The sequence below is a fragment of the Piliocolobus tephrosceles genome, chromosome 5 (genome assembly GCF_002776525.5).
Source record: "Piliocolobus tephrosceles isolate RC106 chromosome 5, ASM277652v3, whole genome shotgun sequence".
Lineage (NCBI taxonomy): Eukaryota > Metazoa > Chordata > Mammalia > Primates > Cercopithecidae > Piliocolobus > Piliocolobus tephrosceles.
This window is the reverse complement of record NC_045438.1, coordinates 112,361,492-112,384,735: the sequence shown is the minus strand read 5'-3', so window position 1 is coordinate 112,384,735 and position 23,244 is coordinate 112,361,492. Positions and strand designations below refer to the sequence as shown.

The window sequence follows — 23,244 nt, the reverse complement described above, 5'->3', positions numbered from 1 at the left end:
ATAAGGTCTCAGAACACAGAGCATACCTCTAAGGGTGTCAAAAGCTTCACCAGTTCCATTTCACATGTGTTATCTTGATACCTAACAGGTGGTCTAGAATTGTTCAGGGCTTGGTCTCTTATCTTCTCAATTTCAGATAGTCTTGTAATAGGCTTTGTCTCATCAAAAGTTATCTGTAATTCGGTGCTTGTCTGAGAAAAGTATTCAGAGTAACACTGCTGGCTTTTCTCTTTCTCAAGTGGAGGCCCTGGTGGCTGGAATTGGACTTCTTTTGGTATTCCTTCAACAACCCGATGTTGCCACTTTTCTTCCAATGGCTGTGGTTCTTGAGTCCATCTCAACAGAGGGGATCTGGGTGTTGGGTGAAGGTGTCCAGTGTTTCTAGAGGACAGCTCTCCAGAGTGTTGGCACTCCTTCACTGTCATCTCAAAATCTGGTTTGAAGGTACAGTCTTTGGCTGTGTTCTTTTTTTGAATTTCACACTGGAGCAAAACTAATTGATGTTCATGCTCTTTGATCTGCTGGTCCATTTTTTGCTTCAGGTTTTCAACCTCACACTTCTGGGCTATCAGCTCATCCTCAAGTTTCCGACATTTTTGGTAATGATTTGCTTCCACATGCTGCCCTTGCTGCATTTGTTCACGATACTGTTGAAGCTGTCTTTCAAGTTCTTTAATGTTTGTTTCACAAAGCTTAGCATTTTCTTGGGCTCTACAGTTTTCTTGTTGAAGAGACACAAAGTCAAGCTTAATGCCTGAAATATCATTTTCAGTGATGACTTTGGACTCCATTAATTTTTCCATCTTCTTCCGAAACTCCTCTGCTGACTGTTTGAATTTATCAGATTCTTCCTGAAACAGAACCATCTTTCTGTGGGTCATCTGCTCCTCTATGGTCTTTAAGTGTAATTCATCTTGTACTTTTTTCAACCTGTTATTTAACTCTTGCACCTGTGCTTGCTGTAGCTGAACTTTCTGCTCCCCACGTCGCTTCTCTTCCTTGGAAGCATTCAGCTCCGCATTCAGATTTCTAACTTCTTTCTCGGTATTCTGGATGATAATGTTCTGTTGGTCACACTTTTGCTTAAATTCACTTACTAAATTTTGACTTTTCGCCAGGTCTTCTTCTAGGCATTTAATTTTTCTTTGAAAATCCTGCTCTGTTTTTGTCTGTTTATGCAAGTGTTCATTTGTGCTGCGTAGCTGATCTTTAAAACCATCTGCCTGAATTTTCAGTGCTTCACATCTTTGCTGGATAGTTTGTTTCTCTAAAACTATATTCTCTGATTCTGCCTGAATTCTCCGCATCATTAATTTGGTTTCATTATTCTGCCTAGTAAGCTCCTCGACTTTTTGTTTTAGCATTTCTGCACACTCATTACTTTTCTCTAATTCTTCATTGAGCCTTTGGATTTTATCATTATTTTCTTTTTCAGCTTTGATATTTTGAAGCAACTGCTCATGGCTTTTCTCAAATTGTTCTTTTAGATGATCTGATTTTCTCTGGCAGATTCGTAGTCTTTCTAATTCTTTCTCATCTCGAAAAGAATGAATTTGTGAATTTAAATGCTGAATACTCTTCTCAGCTACGGCATGTGCCCTTGTGATTCTGTCTACCTCTCTTTGTAGCTTCCCTTTTTCTTGATGAAGAGATTCTAATTCTAACTGATAATTATGCTTTATTTTCTTGAGATCATTAGCTTCTTGCATGGCTTCTTCAGCCTTACCTGTGGTTTGGTTCAATTGCCTACCAAGCTCCCTGAGTTGTTGAGAATACCCTTTCTCCGCCTGATCCTTCCTTTCCAACTCCAACTTAAGGCATCTGAGTGTATTATTTGTTTCATCTAGTTTATCTTTTAGCAAACGAGCCTTTTCCTCAGATGACGTTTTTTCAAGCTGGAGGGCATTAAGTTCATATGTCAGTTCTCTCATGTCTTGTTCAGCCTTTCTATTGGCAGCTGTTAGTTCATCTACCTGCTGTTTGAGTTCTTCTGCTTTCTGTTTGTCATGTTCTTGCTGGAGACCTGTTACTGCCCTGCATGATGTAGCCTGTGTGATGGCACATACTGGCAATGCATTTTCTCTACATGTATACTGAATTTCAGTTATTTTTCTTCTTGCTTCCAATTCAATTCTCTGCTTTTCTTTCCACTGTTTCTCTGCTACCTGTTTCTGAAATGCAAAGTCTTTTTCCATCTGCTTTATCAACTTCAAGAGTTCTTCCTCATTGTCTCTCTTTCTTCTTAATTCTTCCGTTAATTTATTTTTTTGTTGCTCCAAATCATTGAGACTTAAATCTTTTCTTTTAAGATGGTCTTCCAGTGTTCTTCTGGTGAAGGTGTTCTCCTCCAACTGATTCCGAAAATTCAGGAGGTTCTCTTCCACGGCAGCTCTTTTGGCCTCGGCCTCTATGGTGAGCTGCCTCACCCGCTCCAGTTCTCTTTCAGCGGCTTCCTTCTCTCTCACAATGGTTTCAAGTTCCCTGCGGTACTGCTTGGCTTCACTTTCAGCCCTTATCTTCTGCAGAGAGATATCTTCTACATTTCTCTGCTGCTTTCTCAATTCATTTTCTGCAGCCTCCCTGACCTTCGGAAGTTCTTCCTCTACTCGGGATTTTTGTTTCTTTAGTTCAGCTACCATTCTTTCCAGCTCACTTATCTTTCCTGTAAGTTTGCTATTCTCAAGCACTGTTGCCTTCTGACGCTGAAGCAGATCTGAATATGCCCCATGTTCAGAAGTCTCCTTACACCTTTTAATCTACAAGAGACGTTTTGAAAGTGTCAAGCCTGTTCTGTTCAAAATAGCTTACAATGTATGAATCAATATTCATAAAAGTACTTACAAAACCAAGTGAACTCAAATGCAGAACAAGTGCTATCACCACCACCACCAGCAGCATCACCTTCTTCAGAGAGGAAGCTTCAGAAAGTCAGCAGTAGAGGACAAAAAATCCTTCACGACAGGTATTCTGAAGAATATCTTTTTGTCCCTCAGGAATAATTCTATTTTAAAAATTAGCTAGCTTAGAATTTTATAGCAAGAAGGGAACTTACAACAGATGAGGAAAGGGAGAAATGAGGAAGAGAGATATTCTGCAAACTCACATTGGGTGAGTGACAAAGTGGGAAATAAAACTCTCACAACGGTGCCCTTTCTTCTCTTGCATGCAACCCTAAGAGGTAGGAAGAACACCCAACACATAGGAACCAAATGACGCTAAAGAATTTAGTTTTCTAGCCTGATAGAAATTAAAAAATGATACTTACATTCCCATATCTTATGGTTAAAAAAGCAAAGCACAGAACTTTAGAACAGAGAGCCAAATTAGGAAATAACATGGGGAAGAAGGAAAATTATATAATAACTTGAAATTTGTAAAGTCAGATCCCTTATTTGTTTATACTTGCCATATTATGACAATTATAATCATCAGAATTGCTAATGCAAAGGCAGCTACAGTCCTGACGGCTTTGGAAAAGATATGCTTCATATACTCAGAGATTTTGTTGCTGTTGTTAATAACATGCCTCATATGAATCACTTTGACAAGTACCTTTAAATACTCCATAAATATAAAGATATTTGTTAAGTATAATAGCTTTTAAATATATACTTAGGGATTCAGCTCCAATGTATAGAAAAAATTATAAGAAAATTTTTTTACTCTTCTAGGGACAGAATCAATGTCAGCTGGGAGGAGTATGCTTTACACTGATTACAGAACTACATGATCAGGATTAGTTTATAATTACAATTTAATTTCTCTTTATTAATACTCTAGTGTTGTTAGTTTTGTATCATCAACTCAAGATCACCATAAAATAATTTAAACAGGAATAGAGAAATTATTTTAGACAGATTTGTTTTCATTGAGAAGCTTTGGTGAATTTCAAGAATTTAATTTCTATTATAGACCATACATCTTATTTTGCTTCTTCTAATTTCTTGATCTCCAATAATTTTGATGAGAATTTCAGTTGTTTTCTCCGCTAACCTAAATAAGGTTTCTAATAATAATTCATACAGAAACAAATCTCATAACCTGTTATCTCCAACACTCTATTTTCTTTATTTTAGTATCAGGGTCAATCCTGTGACACGTGAGCATTTTATCTATTTAAATACTAAGTTTTCAATATTTCTTCAGGACGTTATTTCTAAGACAGTCTCAGTTCCTTATCAAACCTCCTTTAAAACGTAGCTATTGCTAAGAAATTCTGAGCCCTTTCTTTTTCTTGGTCATGCTCAGATTTAAAAAAACTAAAAATTCCCTCAGAAAGAAAATATCTGTTGTTGAACCCTCAATATCTTCATTAGTCAATGCAGTGATTTGTTAAGAAGCTATTCTGGGCATGGTGGCTCACGCCTATAATCCCAGCACTTTGGGAGCCCAAGGTGGGTGGACTATGAGGTCAGGAGTTCAAGACAAGCCTGGCCAACATGGTGAAACCCCATCTCCACTAAAAATACAAAAATTAGCCTGGCGCGGTGGCAGGCGCCTGTAATCCCAGCTACTCGGAAGGCTGAGGCAGTGAATTACTTGAACCCAGGAGGCGCAGGTTGCAGTGAGCTGAGATGGCGCCACTGCACTCCAGCCTGGGCAACAGAGGTCTGTCTCGGGAAAAAAAAAAAAAAAAAAAGAATCATGTTGTCTGGATATCTCCTGAGTTTTTTAGCATATGTGAGAAAAATTACTAGAAATAATTTAGTCCAATTGCTGACTTGCCTTCTTGTGGATCTCAAACTTAATTGCATAAAAATAACTTCCTTAACTTTTATCTAAATCTTCCTCAATCTTGCCCTTTAATCACAGTGATTAATACTTTGCATACTTTGTTCTCAGCAGACTAAAGAATCTCTCTTTCATATCTAATATCTACTACAGATATTTTAGTAACATTTCTTTTAACTAAATCAGTATTACTTCTGAAATTAACTTGCATCCATCTTTGATTTTATGTTTATTATAGAAAATTCTGCTTTAAACCAAGGTTTTTCATGTGGGTCTTCAAACTGCAGTTGCAGAAACACCAATCTTTTGAGTCTAAAAATTGAGCTATGTATCTTTTACATGACATTCCATTAATGTAATCTTAAGTGGTAGTTTTTTTTAACCTATTTTAAATTATAGCCTTCGCTTGTTCTTCCATAACTGTATTTACTGGTTTCAATTAATTATAAATCTTTGACATTTTTAAGGATGACAATAATAACTTGCATTCAATTACGGCCTTCTAAAATATTCTTTGTTTCTATCAATTGCTAGTATTCTGCTTCATCAGAAAAATCAAGTAAGTGGCACATATATGTATAATCAGATACGTACTATAAGAACTTATTTTATTTTATATTTAACTACTACATATACAATTTAAAAGATCTGCATACCATTTAAAATGGAATAAGATCTCTCAAAGACTAAAAATATAAGAAAATTATGGATGTTCTTTCATAGATGAAAGATGCATGCAATTAAGATGGTCACAAATATCCTGGTTCTCTTAAGCACAAAGGAAGAGTGTTATAAAGTCTTGCAATTAGCTATGTTAGTGATTTAGCTGCAGAAAACTGTTAACTCTGAACAGACTAAAATAGTTTATAACAGTGGTCACATTTTTAGGAAACTGAGAAAGTAACATCCAATAGATGTTTACTGCTGTTTCGGCTCTCATATGAACGGAGTTACATTAAGTATAATCACCTTTAGAATTTCAATAACAGTCCAATTTAAAATGGCTAATGTCCCACATTTTAAATGTTTATTTACTTCAACATTCATTCTACTATTTTTGTCTGTTCTGGGGAATAGAAAGTATATCAAGATAATAAAGCATAGCATACTCCCTTTTACATTAGATACAAGAGCCTTTGGTGACCATTGATTTTTATAAATAACTCCTTACTCTTCCTATTTCTGAATATAATTTTTAAATGCAGAATCAAAGCTGCAGAAGTTCTCCAAATCAGAATGGCATTTAAATAGCCTTTTTAAATGCCATGTGCTATATCTTTTTGAAAAAAAAAAAAAAAACCCAAAACTCCAAAATTCTTAAAAGTATCATCATTTTGTAAAAACATCTACTACTTTTAAGTTAGCATCTTTACATTATATATAATAATTTTAACTTCTTGAGATACAAATTAATTTAAAATGCTTAAGACAAATGGGTTAATGTAGTATTCCTGTAGACATCATACCAGCAGTAACTATACTTCAAAGTATACTTCTCAGCTGTGAGAAAGCTGAAAAATATTCTGCCAAACTGCCAAAATTTCATAATTTATTTAAGACATTAACCCAACCATATTAGAGTCCCAAAGTGAAAATGTAAAGTCATGAAATGAAATGACTTTCTATTTGAGTGAATCTTAAAGACAAACCAAAATCCTAGGCCTTCAGTCGTTTTCACTGTAATTTTATAATTCAATATTTATTTGTACATCTGCTACTAGCCACATAAATTTATCATGAAACACGTTTTGCCTTCCCAAACTATACTGCAGTTACTGCTCATCTCTAGCTCCTTTATATTTACAGGCTGCTCACTGTTAATGATTACCTCCTCCTCTTCCAGCCTCTTCAATGAATCACCAGCAAATTTAATATATTGTGTCATGAGAGTGACCAGGGCAGTATACCGAGTCCTTAGGTCCATGAACTGCAAGTAAGGAAAAAAATAATAAAAGCATTACCTCCGTTACTCTTAATAAGTTGAATGAATTTTGAATAATAATTACATTAGGCTTTTAGACAGCAAAACACACAACTCCCCCATAATAAATGGTAAGAATGAGCTTATTACTATTGTGCAAATCATAGTAAATGATAATTCTCTTCTAAATTTCACCATGAAGTACATTTATCTCTATAGTTAATAATTAATCTTGAATAAAAATTTATAAAGCATTTTTAAAAACCCTTAATAGAATGTATTGTCCTCAGTACAGACTTTCTGTTTGGGATGATGAAAAGGTTCTGGAAATAAACAGTGGTACCAGTTGCACGATATTGTGATATACTGCAATTCCATTAAACTGTACATTTAAAATTGTTAAAATGGTAAGTTTTATACTATGTATGTTTTATCACAATAAAAAATAAAATTCAAAAAGAAAGTGTTCTTTCTTTTATGCCCTTTCCCCCCTTTCTCTCATACTTTTATTACCTCTTGAATAATGAGATCTGCTGAACTCTGCATTCTTCGGCGTTTCACTGGAGATTTTTGTTGTGAATCTACCATGGCCCGGTAGGTCATTGTTTGTAATTCATAGTCCTGTATAAAGGAGTCAATAAAATAAAATGAACTGAAGCAAAGTACTAGAGTTTCATTATACAGTAAGTTAACACAGATAATTAGAACCTAGATTCACTAAATTAACTTAGTGATTTGACATAAATCATTAGAACCTAGATTCATTAAATTAAGTTTAAATACAGAAAATATAGTCGTGTTTCACATGACAGTATTTCAGTCAAGGACAGACTGTATACACGATGGTAGCCCCATAAAATTATAATGGAGCTGAAAAATACCTATTGCCTAGTGATGTCACAGCACAATGCGTTACTCACGTTTGTGGCAATGCTGGTGTAAACAAATTTACTGTGCTGCCAGTTGTACAAAAGTATAGCACATACAATTATGTTCAGTATGTAATACTTGGTAATAAATGACTATGTTACTGCTATATATTTACCACACTATACTTTTCATTGTTATTTGAGAGTGTACTTCTACTCATTTAAAAAAAAAAAAAAACTTAACTGTAAAACAGTTTCAGACAGGTCCTTCAGAAAGTATTCCAGAAGAAGGCATTGTTGTCATAGGAGCAGACGACTCCGTACATGTGACTGCCCCTGAAGACCTTCCCGTGGGATTTGGAGGTGTAAGACAGTGATATTGATGATCCTGACTTTATATAGGCCTAAGCTAATGTGTATGTTTGTGTCTTAGGCTTTAACAAAGAAGTTTAAAAAGTTAAAAAAAAATTAAAAATAGATAAAAACTTACAGAATAAAGATAAAAAGAAAGAAAATACCTCTGTATGGCTATACAATGTATTCGTTGTTTTAAGTTAAGAGTTATGACAAAGGAGTCAAAAGGTTAAAAAAATCACAAGTTTATAACGTAAAAAAGTTACATTAAGTTAATGTTAATTTATTATTGAAGAAATTTTTTTATAAACTAGTATAGTCTAAGTGTACAGTGTTTATAAATTCTATAGAGGTGTACAGTAATGTGCTAGGCCATTACCTTCACTCACAACTCACTCACTAACTCACCCAAAGCAACTTCTAGTCCCACAAGCTCCATTCATGGTAGCTGCTCTATACAGGTGTACCATTTTTTATATTTTATTCCCTATTTTTATTATACTTTTTCTATGTTTAGATACCATTATATTACAGTTGCCTACACTATTCAGTACAGCAACATGCTGTACAGGTTTATAGTCTAGGAGCAAGAGGCTGTACCATATAGCCTAAGTGTGTAGAAAGCTGTAACATCTAGGTTTATGTGAGTACACTCTACGACGTTCACACAATGAAAAAAATCACCTACCAATGCATTTCTTGGAATATATCACCTTTGTTAAGCAACACATGACTGTACTGCAAAATTACATTTTTAATAATCTATCCAATCCTGGAGATGTTTCCAAGATGGGGACAAAATGAGAAACATTTAGGGTGGTCAGGTAATTTCCCAAGTCTGTTTGGAAGCTCATGGAAATATAGGTAACAGTAGTGTAGCCCTATGCAGCCCCCCTTTCCCGGCTAAGCAATGGAACTATGGATCTGGAAGGCTAAAACTGAAAAGTTGTCAATGATAACTTGAAAAGCATGAAAAATGTCCCCCTAAGTGAGGAAGTTAGAAGTTCTCCCATGAAATACCCTAACAATGTTAAAGAAGAAAGAAAGAGAGAAAAGTGATAAGAAACCAACTACAGAGCTAATTATTGTGGTGGCTGCGAGTGGCAGGGGTGTACACATGTGAGAGAGAAGAAGAATGAATTGGGGGGCTATCATGTGACTAATTTCACAAAGAATTATTAGATAAGTGTCAAAAAAGTTCAAATGAAGATTCTTTTTACTTTTTAACACTGAGTGAAATGACTTGCATGGCTTTGAAAGTATATGTAGAATCACATACCTGAATATTACATTTTACTTAAGTTAATGAATCTTCCTACCTTCACTGTAGCTGAGTACTGTTCTGCATATTTTTGACACTCGTCCATTTTGCTCTGTTTCATTTCTATTTCAGACACCAACATCTATAAATATACACAGTTTAGAAGAAAAATCACAAGGAATTCAGCTATTCTACTACATAAGATGCTCAGTAACTAAGACATATCTACACCACTTCACGGTATAGCTCCTTAGCCCTTTGCACTTAATATGCAACTTGTCTTATGGGTAAATTACAAACTTCCAGATTAAGCCACAGAAGTGACCCACCCTATGTGGCTTTCAAAGCAGAAATTACTAAACTCCTTAGGAATTATCCAAAAGCAGACTCGATGCCCTTGGCCACCACCTATTCCTGAAAAAAACAGAGCTAGCTGTGACTGGCCCCTAAAGATAGAAAAAAATCGCAAAGCATTCAAACTTTCTGTCAAATGTGGTATCTAATTTTCCATAGATAACCATTTTTACTTATTTAGGAACCCAGAAAACTATTGTGGCCAGCAAAGTGTCAAAGAGACTTCTATACCTATGATTAAATAAATTATCATCAGGAATTTGAAAACCATCCCAACACTCTCCACTTTTGGATTACTCATGCTTTCAAAAATTACTTCCAAGAAATAAAAATAAGTCATGTATGCAGGTTTGGGTTGCAAGATTTTAATATTTTTAATATACTCTCCACCTTCCTCTAAAGAGTTGACTTTTTCCTTTAACATAGGAAAGGAAGATGGGGAGCATGACTGACCAAATGCAGACATAACCTCAGTAGAGGGAGTTATTTTTACATACCTTCTGTTGATTCAACTGTGTGGCTAGGGTTTTACTATTTTCAGGCTGATTTTCCTGAATCTTTCTCTGAGTAGTTTCAACCTGCTGGATCCAATCATCTAAAGGGTGGTAAGTATCTCTGTAGTACTTCAGTGATTTGCCAATACCCTCTAAGTCCCGTAACCTAAGAGAAGAGTAATGGAATAGTCACAGTGTCCAACAATATCCATCAGCAGGGTGGAAGATGTAGAGATAGGAGAGACAAAATAACTGGACCGCAATGCACTAAGCACAAGAGGGGTATGTATAAAGAACTCAAGGCTGCAGCACCCTGAGACACATCTCCAAGGGCATTCCTTGTTGGCTTTGGGTTGAATATAAACATTCTGCTCCTTGAATTGTGCAATTTAGTGACAGTGATTATTCTAGGAACAAGCCCAAGAGGCTAAAGCTAAAAAGCAAGAAAAGTGGAAACTTAACCATAATGGCAGTTCAGTTTTGAAATAACGATAAGGTAGTCCAATGAATGGTTCAACATGGTCTCAAACAGTATTTTCCAGAAGTTGTGATTACATACTTGTCTCTTATGATTTTAAAAACCACATTAAACCTATGTATCATATTTGTTAGAGATAACACATATTTGAACATAATTTTATTTTTCGAGAATGGCACTGTATCATAAGAGCATTTCATTTGCATTAATATAAGCATGAAAATGAACGAGAAAGGACACAAATTCATTTATTTTAAGATGAACCCTAAAATCTTTTTTAATTCAGTAACTGAGCAAATGATTTTGACTTTCTTGTATCTTCAATTAAAATGAACATTAGGGCATTTCCATTTATTTACATTTCTTAAGTCCAGTATAGAAGCTACACACAGCCCTATCACATACATGCTTCATGCTCTTACTAAGTCATGGTTATTTGGATATTATAAGTTGGTAATAATTAGAGAACTACATTGTTTTTTCCTTCAGAAAAGGCAAGCAGATTAACTACATAAATGCTAGAATACATGAATAGAAACAGAGTTGAAAAAAATGCTTATTTTGAAGTTAAACGTCTTACTAAAGTCGGCCAAGAAAGAAAGAAATATGGCTAAGTAGAGATATTGTAATTAACAAATTAACTATGGAAGTAAAAAACATAGCCTCATGTTTAGATTTTACTCATTTACCATAGATAGACATTAAATCTGTGCTAAAACTGAACAAAAAAGGATACTAACCTGTTGTCAATCTGCACATGAACATTTTGCCACCTTTCAACTAATTGATCTGCTTTTTCTTTGTGCCAGTCAAAATCAAGGTCCCGTTCTTTATACGTTTTAAACATTTCATCACTAATGGCTTTAGCTTTCTGCAACTCATCCTCTAATGCATGGAATACCTGTCTCTTTTCATCTACTTCAGATCTCCATTGCTAAAATACATTAATTGGTAAAAGTTATAAAAATGTTAATCAATCACTGGGTAAATACATTATTTACCTAATTACAATTTATTTACAAATGACAGGTAGAAAACAAGATAAAGGAAAGAATGTCTTTCATATACAAGATGTTACATTAGTTCAAACCTTACAAAATTTTCAATATTTGACTTTACTCTGATTTTTTAATGACAATTTTATAAAGTTCAGCCTAATAAAATTTGTGTATCAACAAAATAAAATATATTCCATAAGCAAGTTAGCTACCTCCAATAATAAAGTAAGTCTTTTCATTGTCTGCTTTTAAGTGCCTACTAATCCCATTAAGGAATACATGCATTAAAAATCACTGAGATAACTTTCAAAAATTGATCTGCAATAGTTTCAACACTTGCTAAAGAAATACATATAGATGAGTTGAACTACAAGTCTTTTTCCCTTCTCAGATTAACTTTTCTATTTACCTCCTTGATAGCTTAAATTAACTTCTTTTTTAGCAAGTTATCTATCACAAATAATTTAATGTTTAGCTTCGACTCCTCTTGCTACCAACATGAATTGACTATCAAAAGCTACTGTCAAAAGGGTTCGAACTTCAAATGAGAACTCTCCTCAAGCTAAAATGATTGAAGATACTTATTTAGAGTAAGCTGTGAGATCATAGAGACACAAATGGAATAAATCCATTCAAAAATCCAAGATATTTAATGCTTGATGTTTGAAGATCTAAGTGCTAGAGAAATACCTGTAGAATATGATATTTAAAAATAGCCAAAAGTGAGTCTCATACCTTTAAAGTACTTATTAGATTCTCAATATTATTCTTGTCAGCTATAACTGCTTCTTCTTCACACAATTTAGTTTCATAGAGTTTTACAAGGGCTTCTGCAGCTTGAGTGTTTTTTAACACCAAGTTAACAGTTTTTAACCTTAAAAAGGAAATTAAACAATAGCCACTTATTGTTAAATGTTTACTTTTGCATAATGTAGTCCTGAAGCACCATTATGACACATGACATAACATGTTCTTCACGTTGGAACACTGATACATTTACCATGAAACTAACATTTTTCTGGCTTTCTTCTTAATAGAGAGTATGTGCTCCAACCCATCCCCTGACCCACAAATGGTATTCAGCAAGAGATTGCAACATAAGATGGTTTCTTTCTAACTTTGTTTAAGTATGAGACGAAAATTCATTGGCTACAACTGCTGAGCTACCAAAATTACACGCAAAATGTGGGAGGACCATACATTACATGCTAATGTCTGAAGCACACCCACTATCAACATAGAGAAGTGTCATCACTCCATAAAAATAACGTTTTTTGTTTTTTTTTTTTTTGAAACAGACTCTTGCTCTGTCACCCAGGCTGGAGTGCAGTGGCGTGATCTTGGCTCACTGCAACCTCCATCTCCCAGATTCAAGCAATTCTCCTGCCACAGCTTCCCAAGTAGCTGGGACTACAGATGCCTACCACCATGCCTGGCTAACTTTTGTATTTTTAGTAGAGATGGGGTTTCACCATGTTGGCCAGGCTGGTCCTGAACTCCTGACCTCAGGTGATCCACCCGCCTTGGCTTCCCAAAGTGCTGTGATTACAGGCATGAGCCACCGTGCCCAGCCAATAATGTATTTCTTAAGACAAAATAAAATGTAATATTTATATTAATAAAAAAAATTTTTAATTAATACTAAATAAAAATGAGAGTTGTATGAAGCAATTTATAAATTGAGATAGCAGTTACATACTTATCTATGTAAGTGGAAGACATAGAATAGACTTGGTTCATGTTCTGAAGGACCACATTAAGCTCTGATCGTAGGGTAGGGACTGATGAAGAGGCTGCTGCTTGACTGAAAAACTCCTCACACTTATTTGTGATAGTTCCCAAATCATCTTTAAGTCGTTCCAGCTCTTTCTTTAGTTTCTATAAAACAGAGAACAAACAAAGGTTTCAGGCCATCACTGTGATTAGGTGTTTTTCTTAAACTAGTTTAAAAACACACATTTCACATTAAGACCAATGACTTAGAAATATACATATTCTTTGCTTTTTATCAAAGAAACCACGCCATGGCATTCAAGTTTTACAATCAATAATTCCCTTACTGCTCATCTCCTTAGGCTCAACATCTAACTTAGTACTTTTGCACACAGCAGGTGCATAATGACTTTTATTACAAGTCCTTATGTCCTTCATCACAATGAAGGTGAGAGTGTACATATTCTCATGTTTACCTGAGTCAGAGGTAGACTGAATCCTAGTTTATAATCAGCAATAATTACATAATCAGACCTCACCTCACACTAGACTGGCTAGTGTGAGTGTACAAAACTGAACATTAAGAAGTCACAAGAGATGATATGTAAGGTCATTAAGAGAGTTAGTTTTTTTCCCAACATAGTTATAGCTCTCACCTCTTGTTCTGTGATTCTGAACACACTTTCATGCAAATCATCTCTTTCCAGGGGGGTTCGAATCTGTCTAATCAGCCGATCTTCACAGTTCTCTAACCTAAGTCTAATGTTTCGAACTTCAGAGATGTAGAGATTATAAACTGACTCCTCTTGCTCCTCTGTGAAAATAAATATGATGTTTAGAAAATACCTTGTTTTCTATCTCTTAGAAGCTTCTGTTTATGTTTTCATATGACAACTTCATTATTACTGGGACATAGCTAGTCAAGCGAATGGTTCCTGTTTTCATCACAAACCCATTCTAAGGGTATAAATCTTAAAACATATATCTTAAAATTTAGGAATAATTAATAAAATTTCCCAAATGCCATTTGAAGTACCAATTTCTGATTAAATGCTGTCCAAAGTAATATGTTGCTATTTTACGTTCACAAAAATGTGAATTATATTAGCTACAGATTAATTACAAAAATCAAATAAAAATCCTTAAAAGTAAAAAGTAGGTGAATAACATTTAATGTTTACGATTTTTTAAAAATAGAATATTACTAATAAAATTGTCTCTAAAATCAAAAAAGTTCAAAATAAAATCTTTATCTAACAAAAGTTAACTGGGCAAAAACCTTTTGCTTTAATCCTTGTATAAAATCCAAGCTTGGTTTAAGTGGGAAAATAATTGAATCTTTTCTGAAACTGAAGGATTGCAAAATAACAAAAATGATGAAAAGTAAGAATTCGTTGTTTGTCCAACCAGTTGGTTGGCACCTTTTATTAATTCATCATTTGGAAACAAATAAATCCCTTCTTGAGTCTTCCTACCTCAAACATGCTTTTACTGTTCCAGCAATTGTGTCTACATATCATAGGCTGAGTGATACAATATACCTAAGATTCAGATTCCCATGGAGAGCAAAAATTAGGCAGAACTAAACACCTATGGGGAACAAAAGACAGGGATCCCCATGCTTTACCTCTTTCTGCAGATTTAAGAAGTTCTTGATAATACTGCTTACATACATTAACCTCCTTTTCCAGTTGTGTTATATCTGAGCCTGAAAAGATTTGGGACTCCTGGCTATCTTCCAGAAAATCTTCAAAACGAGATTGTAGATTACTTAGAACTTGCTGATGTTCACCAGGTAGCATTGTCTTTATCTAAAGAAGACCAAAGACCCATGTAATTCATTCTATTACTAATAGATTTGAATGGGATACACTTCAAATTGGTTGTATGGTATATGCCAATCTAAACGAATAATCATAAATAGAAACATTTGAAATTAACTGTCTTTTTCATTAACAATTATAGTGGTTTTTTTTTTTCTTTTGAGACGGAGTTTCGCTCTTGTTGCCCAGGCTGCAATGGCGCGATCTCGGCTCACTACAACCTCCCCCTCCCGGGTTCAAACAATTCTCCTGCCTCAGCCTCCAGAGTAGATAAGATTACAGGTATGCACCACCACACCTGGCTACTTTTGTATTTTTAGTAGAGACGGGGTTTCTCCACGTTGGTCAGGCTGGTCTTGAACTCCAGACCTCTCAGGTGATCTGCCCACCTCGGCCTCCCAAAGTCCTGGGATTACAGGAGTGAGCCACCGCACCCGGCCAACAATTTTAATGACAAAGAAAAACAAGTCTACAAAACTCAATAAATGAAATCAACTGCACCCATTAATGTATATCCAACAACTACATTCTGTCTCCCCATCTCACAGTAAGCACTGAATGAAATTTGTGATCTCCAGATTTCCTCAATTCTTAAAAAGTGCCTTATATGCTGTGGGCATATAACAAATATTCACTGAATAAATGAATATTAGCATGGATTTGCCAGACTCCATCCTATTCTACAGCAAATACAAACTCCACCACACATACGAAAAAGCACACACATTTTTGGACATATTGGGTTGACATATAGATTCACACTTACTGAAGCCACATTGCTGGCTCGAATTCTATCAATTTCATTGATGAGATAATGCCAGGATACTACACTCTTCATGTTTATGTGAGACTCATGCCAAAGAGTCAGGACATTCTGATACTGTTGCTCAATTCTGAAATACATGAAAAATAACTCAGATTAATCTTTTTACTCCCTCTGAAAACACACTGCAATTTTTCTTTTTGTGTGAAATATTCCATGTTTATCAGTTCTAGAGACTTCTGATCCTGTGGGGCGTTGACAAAGTATTAATTGTTTCTTCAACCTTCAGAGAGCCCCCAAAACTAGATCAATGTTTTCAGCTAATATATACAAACCTGTTGGCAAAGTCCACCGCTTCTTTGTTTGGCGGAGGAACGGTGAAGCACACAGATGGGACCATAGCCTCGTTCCCAGTAGGACTAATGACCTTCCATTTAGCACGATGAGAGTTATTCGCCAAAACACATTCATCATCTTTGTAAATGGTTATCTGGTTTTAAATAAAGAGCAGAGTAACTCAATGAGGTCACTGTTAACTGTTTTCCATACTCAATCCTAGGATTTTTTTTGTTTTATGAGGGGGGAAATCATCACTAGTTAGCAATATAATCTCATTTACAAAATATATGAATAATGACAGAAACTGGTGTGTTTCTAGGAGTTGCAAGTACCTCAATTTGTCTGTAGTCACAGATAGCTTTGATTGGAATAGAAGTTTTGAGTGGACAGTCAGAATTCCTTGGCTTCAGTTGAATTATTGTTTTTGCTTTTCCCATTAGGCTTGCTATAGTGCTTTTGTACTGCAGAAGTTCTTCTTTCTCTTCCTGGGTAATAAACACAGTGAATTTTAAGAAGTAAAAGACTTGTACTCTCCATGCCTTCAGCACTTCACACAAATTAAACTTCATCAGAAAAGTCTTCTCTGACTACCTAGTCTAAATTTTCAATCATTCCCCCTCCACCTTGTCTTGTATCCCTCTTCCTTTCTTTGGTTTGTTTGGTTTTCTTTTTCTTCTTTGACATTTACACTACCTAACATACTATATAAATTTTACTTATTTATCCTATGTATTGTCTAACTCCCTCTCTAGTATGTAAGCACAATGGTAGAGATTCTTGTCTGCTTTGTTCACTGCTGTAGCTCTAGAACCTAAAACAGTGCCCAGGATATATTAAGAACTTAAAAAGTATTTGCAGAATGAATGACTAAACACACACGTGTGCGCACGCGCACACACACACACACCCCACTATAAAACCATCTTAAAATATCAAAGCTATCACATAAAAAAACACTTCTGTTGTATTTGTTGCCAAAAGAATACTAAAACTGAATGTGCAAATGTGTAATTGAATTAGCGGGAAATGTCAAGCGTGCCAATAAAATACAAAGTTCTGCTCATATAAAACACTAATCACTTATGCATACTTATAAAATGCATAGGTTTTGTATTAGTACCATTGATTCCTGAACAAGGTCTTCTAGCTTGTGAATGCTGCTTGATCTATCACAGCTGTACTTCCGCTGAATGGCATCTTTTAGATTCCTTAAGTAATCAGTAGCTTCTTTGGCATCATTGAAAAACTAAGGAAAGAAGAAACCTATGTTAAATACCAGTAAAGCACACAGTTGTCACCCTCCAAAACCAAGGACCTATGTGTACCCCTCATAAGTGAGAACAGAATAAAAGCACAAGATAGCTTAATAGTCACATCCTTCCTTGAACCAAAGAATAACCCTTGAAGTTGAATAGTTATGAATGAATATACTAAGTGTCCAAAGCTTATGTGTATACGATGTTTTGACTCTTTTATTTTGACTGAAGGTCTGTTTTAAATTAGGATTTAAACAATTTTTAAGTAGGAGTAAAATTCCAAGAATACTTAAAAACTTCTATGATTTTAGAAGTTCAGCGGTTATAGATGGTTGGTTCTCTATACGAAAACAGTTCCTAAATAAGAGACACATTTGTAGAGTAGAATAAAGATTTTAGGATATCTTAAGAGATTTTTAAAGGATTCCTGCATTAACAGAATACTTCAATCTATCTCATAGGACATAAAACCAACTCTTCCAGCCTACAAAGGAAACAATTCACATATATATGTATATATATGTGTATATGTATATATATACATATATATATGTCATGATTTTATTGAAGTTATGATTCTACTCACATACCTCGAAATATGCTGTGTTCTCCTTTATGTGCTGCTCCACACACTGGCAGAGCTGTAAGATCCAGCTCCACTGCGTCTGCATTGCTGCTCTGTAGGCCTTAAAGATAAAACAGAGCCATTTAACTAACTGGAGAGAAACAAGGCACACATACCTTTTGATACTGATGCTTCTAAATGCTAACTCCACTATCTAAATAGATGACCAATTGTTTTGGCAGAATAAGACTTGAAAATCAGGGCAGTGACTGAGCATGGTGGCTCATGCCTGTAGTCCCAACACTTTGGGAGGCCGAGGCAGGCGGATCACCTGAGGTCCGGAGTTCAAGACCAGCCTGGCCAACATGGTGAAATCCTGTCTCTACTAAAAATACAAAAATTAGCCAGGTGTGGTGGCACATCCCTGTAATCCCAGCTACTCGGGAGGCAAGGCAGGAGAATTGCCTGAACCCACAAGGTGGAGGTTACAGTAAGCCAAGATTGCGCCATTGCACTCCATCCTGGGGAACAAGACTGAAACTCCATCTCAAAAAGAAAAAAAGAAAATCAGGGGCAGTAAAATTTTCCTCTTATCTAAGTCTTCTCACTTATACAAAGTCAGTCCTAAAGTTTAAATACAAATTTTTAAACCACGCAAGTTGATTTATGTTTAATTTTCAGCTTTTTTTTTTTTTTTTTTTTTTTTGAGGGGGGGTCTCGCTCTGTTTCCCCGAGAGTGGAGTGCAGTGGCCGGATCTCAGCTCACTGCAAGCTCTGCCTCCCGGGTTTGTGCCATTCTCCTGCCTCAGCCTCCGGAGTAGCTGGGACTACAGGCGCCCGCCACCTCGCCCGGCTAGTTTTTGTATTTTTAGTAGAGACGGGGTTTCACCGTGTTAGCCAGGATGGTCTCGATCTCCTGACCTCGTGATCCGCCCGTCTCGGCCTCCCAAAGTGCTGGGATTACAGGCTTGAGCCACCGCGCCCGGCCTAATTTTCAGCTTCTTGAAATTTCTTCTTAAAATATAATAAAAAACTTAACTCTTGCTACGGGAAAAAAAAATTTAAAAACTAAAATAAATGCAAGCTATCCCTCCTATTTACAAAACCAACGCTTGACTCCTTTGCCACCAGCTCTTACATCTGCTTTGTGGAATCCTCTGATATGTTTTCTTTTGTGGCACATTCATCTCTCCTTTCTCTGAATTTTTATGGTGCTAGATCATAAAATATACCTTCTAACACAGAAATACATGATTATGTGGTTTTCTCTTTGTTTTTGCTGGGGTAAGGTTTGGGGAGGGTGGAAAAGGAAATGTATGTACTCCCAAATCAGTGTAATTCTGAAATTATAATGATGATAATACTAGGAATTTTTATTTTTATTTTAAAAATGTGTTTCTTGAACTTTAATTCAATACAGAGTGTATCTTTCATGAGGGTAAACAATATTGTAGAAAGGATACCTACTTCCTTAAGGAAACATGAAATACTCTTTTCTATTTAAGGTGCAATTCACTGATTTCCAGAAGAGGGCACTCGAGATGCTTTAATGACTTTTAAGTAAGCCTGTCATTTTTCCTCCTTTTGGAAAAGCTCATTCCTGCTGAGCTATAGTTAGGCAGCATTTCCGAATGGAATGTATGATGCAGCATTGAAAATCTGGCAACATATCATGATCATATTCTACCTCAAATTAAGCTACTTTCAGTAAACTGGCTAGAAAACATGTAGCATATATTCTTTTTTCATATAAAACATGAAATAGTATTGATAATTAACTAAATATTACCCATGTACCCAAACAAGACACTGGATAGGCCAATGGGATCATAAAGATGACCAAGGTTTCATTTTACTTAAGAAATTTTTCATGAATTAAATTATAATTTCTACATAAAAGTGATCAGAGTGACAATTCACATGTTCCATTCCCATCAAAATTCTTGGCCCATAATCGTATTTCGTAACAGTTTTCATCTCTCTACCCTAAGAAATACTCTCTTTTTAGTTTATTAGTGTACAAAACCACGTACCAGGCCCTCCATTATTCTACTTTCCTTTCCCGAAAGGTTCCCTACTCTTCTACGTTTTTAACATTCATATGTGACATTTCATTTAGATACAAAACCGTATTTTATATAAAAGATCATACATACCATCCCTAAAACTTCCTGATGAGCCTAGAATTATACTAATATTTTGAGTTATTATGATTTCAGTGAACCTATCAGATTCCTTTCCTCAACTGTGAGTCTGAAGCATGACAACTTTCAAGACAAGCATCATTTTTTTTCCTCTGGCAAAATATCACATCTGACTGCCCATGAATGACAATCCCTAAGCCCATGTGTGACAATCCCTACTTTCTTACATAACCCCCCATCCTCCATTCAGAAAGTCACTAACTCTGTCTAATATACAATTTAAAACATTGTTCCAACTGCACAGGCAACCTGATAAATCCCATCTCAATTTTCCGCTTCTTAACTTGAAATGTTCACTGCACATTACAAAGCCTTGTCACAATGCTGTCCCAATACACCTCACAAAACCAGAGCATAAATAAAAGTAGTAAACTGAATCGTAACAGCTGGTATTTTTTTGAGAACACATAATGTACCAAAAACTATACTAAGCAGTAAGAGTAAATTATTTCCTTCTTATTCTCATCACAACTCTATGGATTAGAGGTAATTTCTCCCATTTTTGGTAGGAAAATGAGGCTTGGCAAGACTATGTCACTTGTGCAATGTTACACAATCAGAAATAAATAATATGGCAATGCTTATATAGAGAAGGTATACTTATAAAGGTATTTATATTTATAGTAATACATCTTCTCAGCCAGAGGCTGACAAGGGTACTTTTATTCTAAGTGATGGGTGACATACTTAGAGCCAGAGAACAGAAGGCAGTCAGTACAATTTGTCAGAAACATTATTTTTGAGCCAGGTTTTAATAAAAGTTAGATGGCTTGTAATTTTCAACTGCTCAGCAATAGAAGAATCTGAAGGGAAATAATCATATCAATATTCAACCAACACCATTACACTGTCCAGCTTACCTCAATAGTTAACCGGGCTGGATGGTTTTCTAGAAGTAGCTGCTCTGCTATCTCCTGAACTGATTTAATATTTTCTTCCTTTTGATCAAGTTCTCTCATTAATTCCTTCAAGAAAGAATAAAGAAGTGTGTTAGAAAAATATATAAACCTAAAATGCAACCCTAGTATGCAAGTACAAAGGGTGTACTTACAGCATGATAATCTTTTTTCCTAGCTATGTTGGTGTTTCTCTCACTCCAGTCATAAGCAACTTCCTCCTCTTCTTTTTCATTCAACCAAATAAGTTCATTAGTCGCACGACTTACAAAATTATGGAGTGTATCAAGGTGCCGTTCCTGATTCCTGGATGTATTCTTTAGTAACGAAAATCATTATAAGAATCATGTTTTGGCCAAATATAGATAAGAAAAACAGAAGGTTTAAAAACAAAAAAAAGCTTACCAAGAGTTTTGCATACTGACTCTCTAATCTGTGCAACTTTTCTGCATAAGTCAGTTTAAGAGGTGCTGTCATCTGAATCTATAATATGAGATTAAAAAGACACTCCAGTTAGGAATCTGAAGGAATTCTGACTCACACTTAATGTATCTACTATTGATTTACAGGGTCTTTATGTAAAAAGCAAAACAAGAGTAAACTAAAACAAAATATATACAAATTTTAAATTCACATACCTCACTGATTTTAGCTTCTTTGAGGCTAGATTCAAATTCTTCAATAGCTCTATGAACATTTTTATGATTTTCTAAATGGCTTTCAACACTTGACAAATCTGAGCCCCATTCAGTGCGGTCCAGTTGTACCTTCAAACAGTAAAATACTGAGTTTAGAAAAGAAATTGCTAACAATAAAGACGGAAACATTCAGGTAAAGTAAACTTTGTTTTACCTGCATCTCTTCAACCCAGTTCAAAAGATCCTGAACAAATTTCATGTTGATTTCCTCTTCTGTTAAATTTTGATCTAGCAAAGAAGACTTTAGAAGAGGTTTTCGGATCTGCATCAACTTCAGAGTTTGCAATGAATTTGGCTCTACTCCTGAACTGAAATTTGGAACTAATCCTGATGGGAAACCAGGTGTATAAGCTGGAGTGACAGATGGAGTCAGGCGGGAAGTCATCCCCGATGACAGGCCAGAAGTCATACTAGAAGAGGTTAGGGAAGGTGTTAAACTCTGGGTCAGCCCTGAGGTGAGACTAGGGTGTAAGGTCTGCGCAAATCCTGAGTTTAAACTTTGAGTGATTCCTGATATCATGAGCTTTGTCTGTTCTGTTGTCAGCATGCGTCCTTTGCTGTACACAGAAGAACATTCATTTCTTAAGGCCATAATTTCATCACGCAGTTTTGCAACCCTAAAAAGAAAATCCAAAGGGATAAGGTGAAATACAAAAGGCACTTGTCACAAAGAGTGAACTCTAATGTGAATTATAGGCTTTAGTTAATAATGGTGTATCAATATTGGCTTATCAGTTTTAGCAAATGTGCCACACTAATGCAAGACGTAAACAACAGGGGAAGAGGGAGGTATAAGGGAGCATATGGGAACTCTGTATTCTTCACTCAATTTTTCAGTACGCCGAAACTGATCAAAAATATAAACAAGAAAAACGAGGAGATAATTGTAGTTATATTGGTAAAATTTTGAATCATGATTTTTTTCAACAAGCACTGTACTATGAGGACTTTCAGTTTTATTTGTCTTTATAACTATCATTTATAATGAATACAGTTACTATAGCATATGATCACTTTTACATTTATGTATATATTTTTCATATTTTGAATTACTATAGATTCCTAAAGGTGAAATTACCAGGTCAAAGGATCATTTAAAATTTTTACATTTATACATTCATACTCACACACACAGAAAAAGAGAGAGAAAGAGAGAGAGAAACTATAGCCTGAAATATTCCATACGTACCCCCAAACACACACTTCTCAGTGATAAAGGTTTCCATACACATATTTTCTTTCAAGATTTTGTTATGAACATTTTCATAATAGGATAAACCGAAAGCTAAAAAGCTGAATTAAAAATGACACTTTTTGGCCAGGCACGGTGGCTCATGCCTATAATCCCAGCATTTTGGGAGGTCAAGGCAGGTGGATCACTTAAGGTCAGGAGTACAAGACCAGCCTGGCGAACACAGAGAAACCCCATCTCCACTAAAAATACAAAAAATTAGCCAGGCATGGTTGTGAGTGCCTGTAATCCCAGCTACTAGGGAGACTGAGACACGAGAATCACCTGAAGCCAGG

The 23,244-nt window shown here is 35.5% G+C and overlaps 1 protein-coding gene across 8 annotated transcripts in view; it reads right to left on the bottom strand.

Moving 5' to 3' along the window:
- The window catches only part of DST (dystonin), a 501,678-nt gene that overhangs the window by 159,912 nt on the left and 318,522 nt on the right, over window positions 1-23,244 (bottom strand). For 7 of the 8 annotated variants that reach the window (XM_031935627.1, XM_031935626.1, XM_031935628.1 and 4 more), the window contains 19 exons: window positions 21,872-22,334; window positions 21,658-21,786; window positions 21,425-21,502; window positions 21,175-21,336; window positions 20,984-21,088; window positions 17,945-18,040; window positions 17,219-17,344; window positions 16,431-16,583; window positions 16,095-16,249; window positions 15,763-15,889; window positions 14,801-14,984; window positions 13,830-13,987; window positions 13,160-13,338; window positions 12,196-12,334; window positions 11,203-11,396; window positions 9,988-10,150; window positions 9,195-9,278; window positions 7,166-7,273; window positions 6,560-6,658 (listed from right to left, as the gene is read on the bottom strand). In XM_031935627.1, coding sequence (XP_031791487.1) covers window positions 6,560-6,658; window positions 7,166-7,273; window positions 9,195-9,278; window positions 9,988-10,150; window positions 11,203-11,396; window positions 12,196-12,334; window positions 13,160-13,338; window positions 13,830-13,987; window positions 14,801-14,984; window positions 15,763-15,889; window positions 16,095-16,249; window positions 16,431-16,583; window positions 17,219-17,344; window positions 17,945-18,040; window positions 20,984-21,088; window positions 21,175-21,336; window positions 21,425-21,502; window positions 21,658-21,786; window positions 21,872-22,334 — 2,902 coding nt within the window. Of the gene's footprint in view, window positions 1-26; window positions 2,757-6,559; window positions 6,659-7,165; window positions 7,274-9,194; window positions 9,279-9,987; window positions 10,151-11,202; window positions 11,397-12,195; window positions 12,335-13,159; window positions 13,339-13,829; window positions 13,988-14,800; window positions 14,985-15,762; window positions 15,890-16,094; window positions 16,250-16,430; window positions 16,584-17,218; window positions 17,345-17,944; window positions 18,041-20,983; window positions 21,089-21,174; window positions 21,337-21,424; window positions 21,503-21,657; window positions 21,787-21,871; window positions 22,335-23,244 lie in introns of all 8 variants that reach the window. The other variant, XM_023222948.2, reaches the window with a different exon arrangement.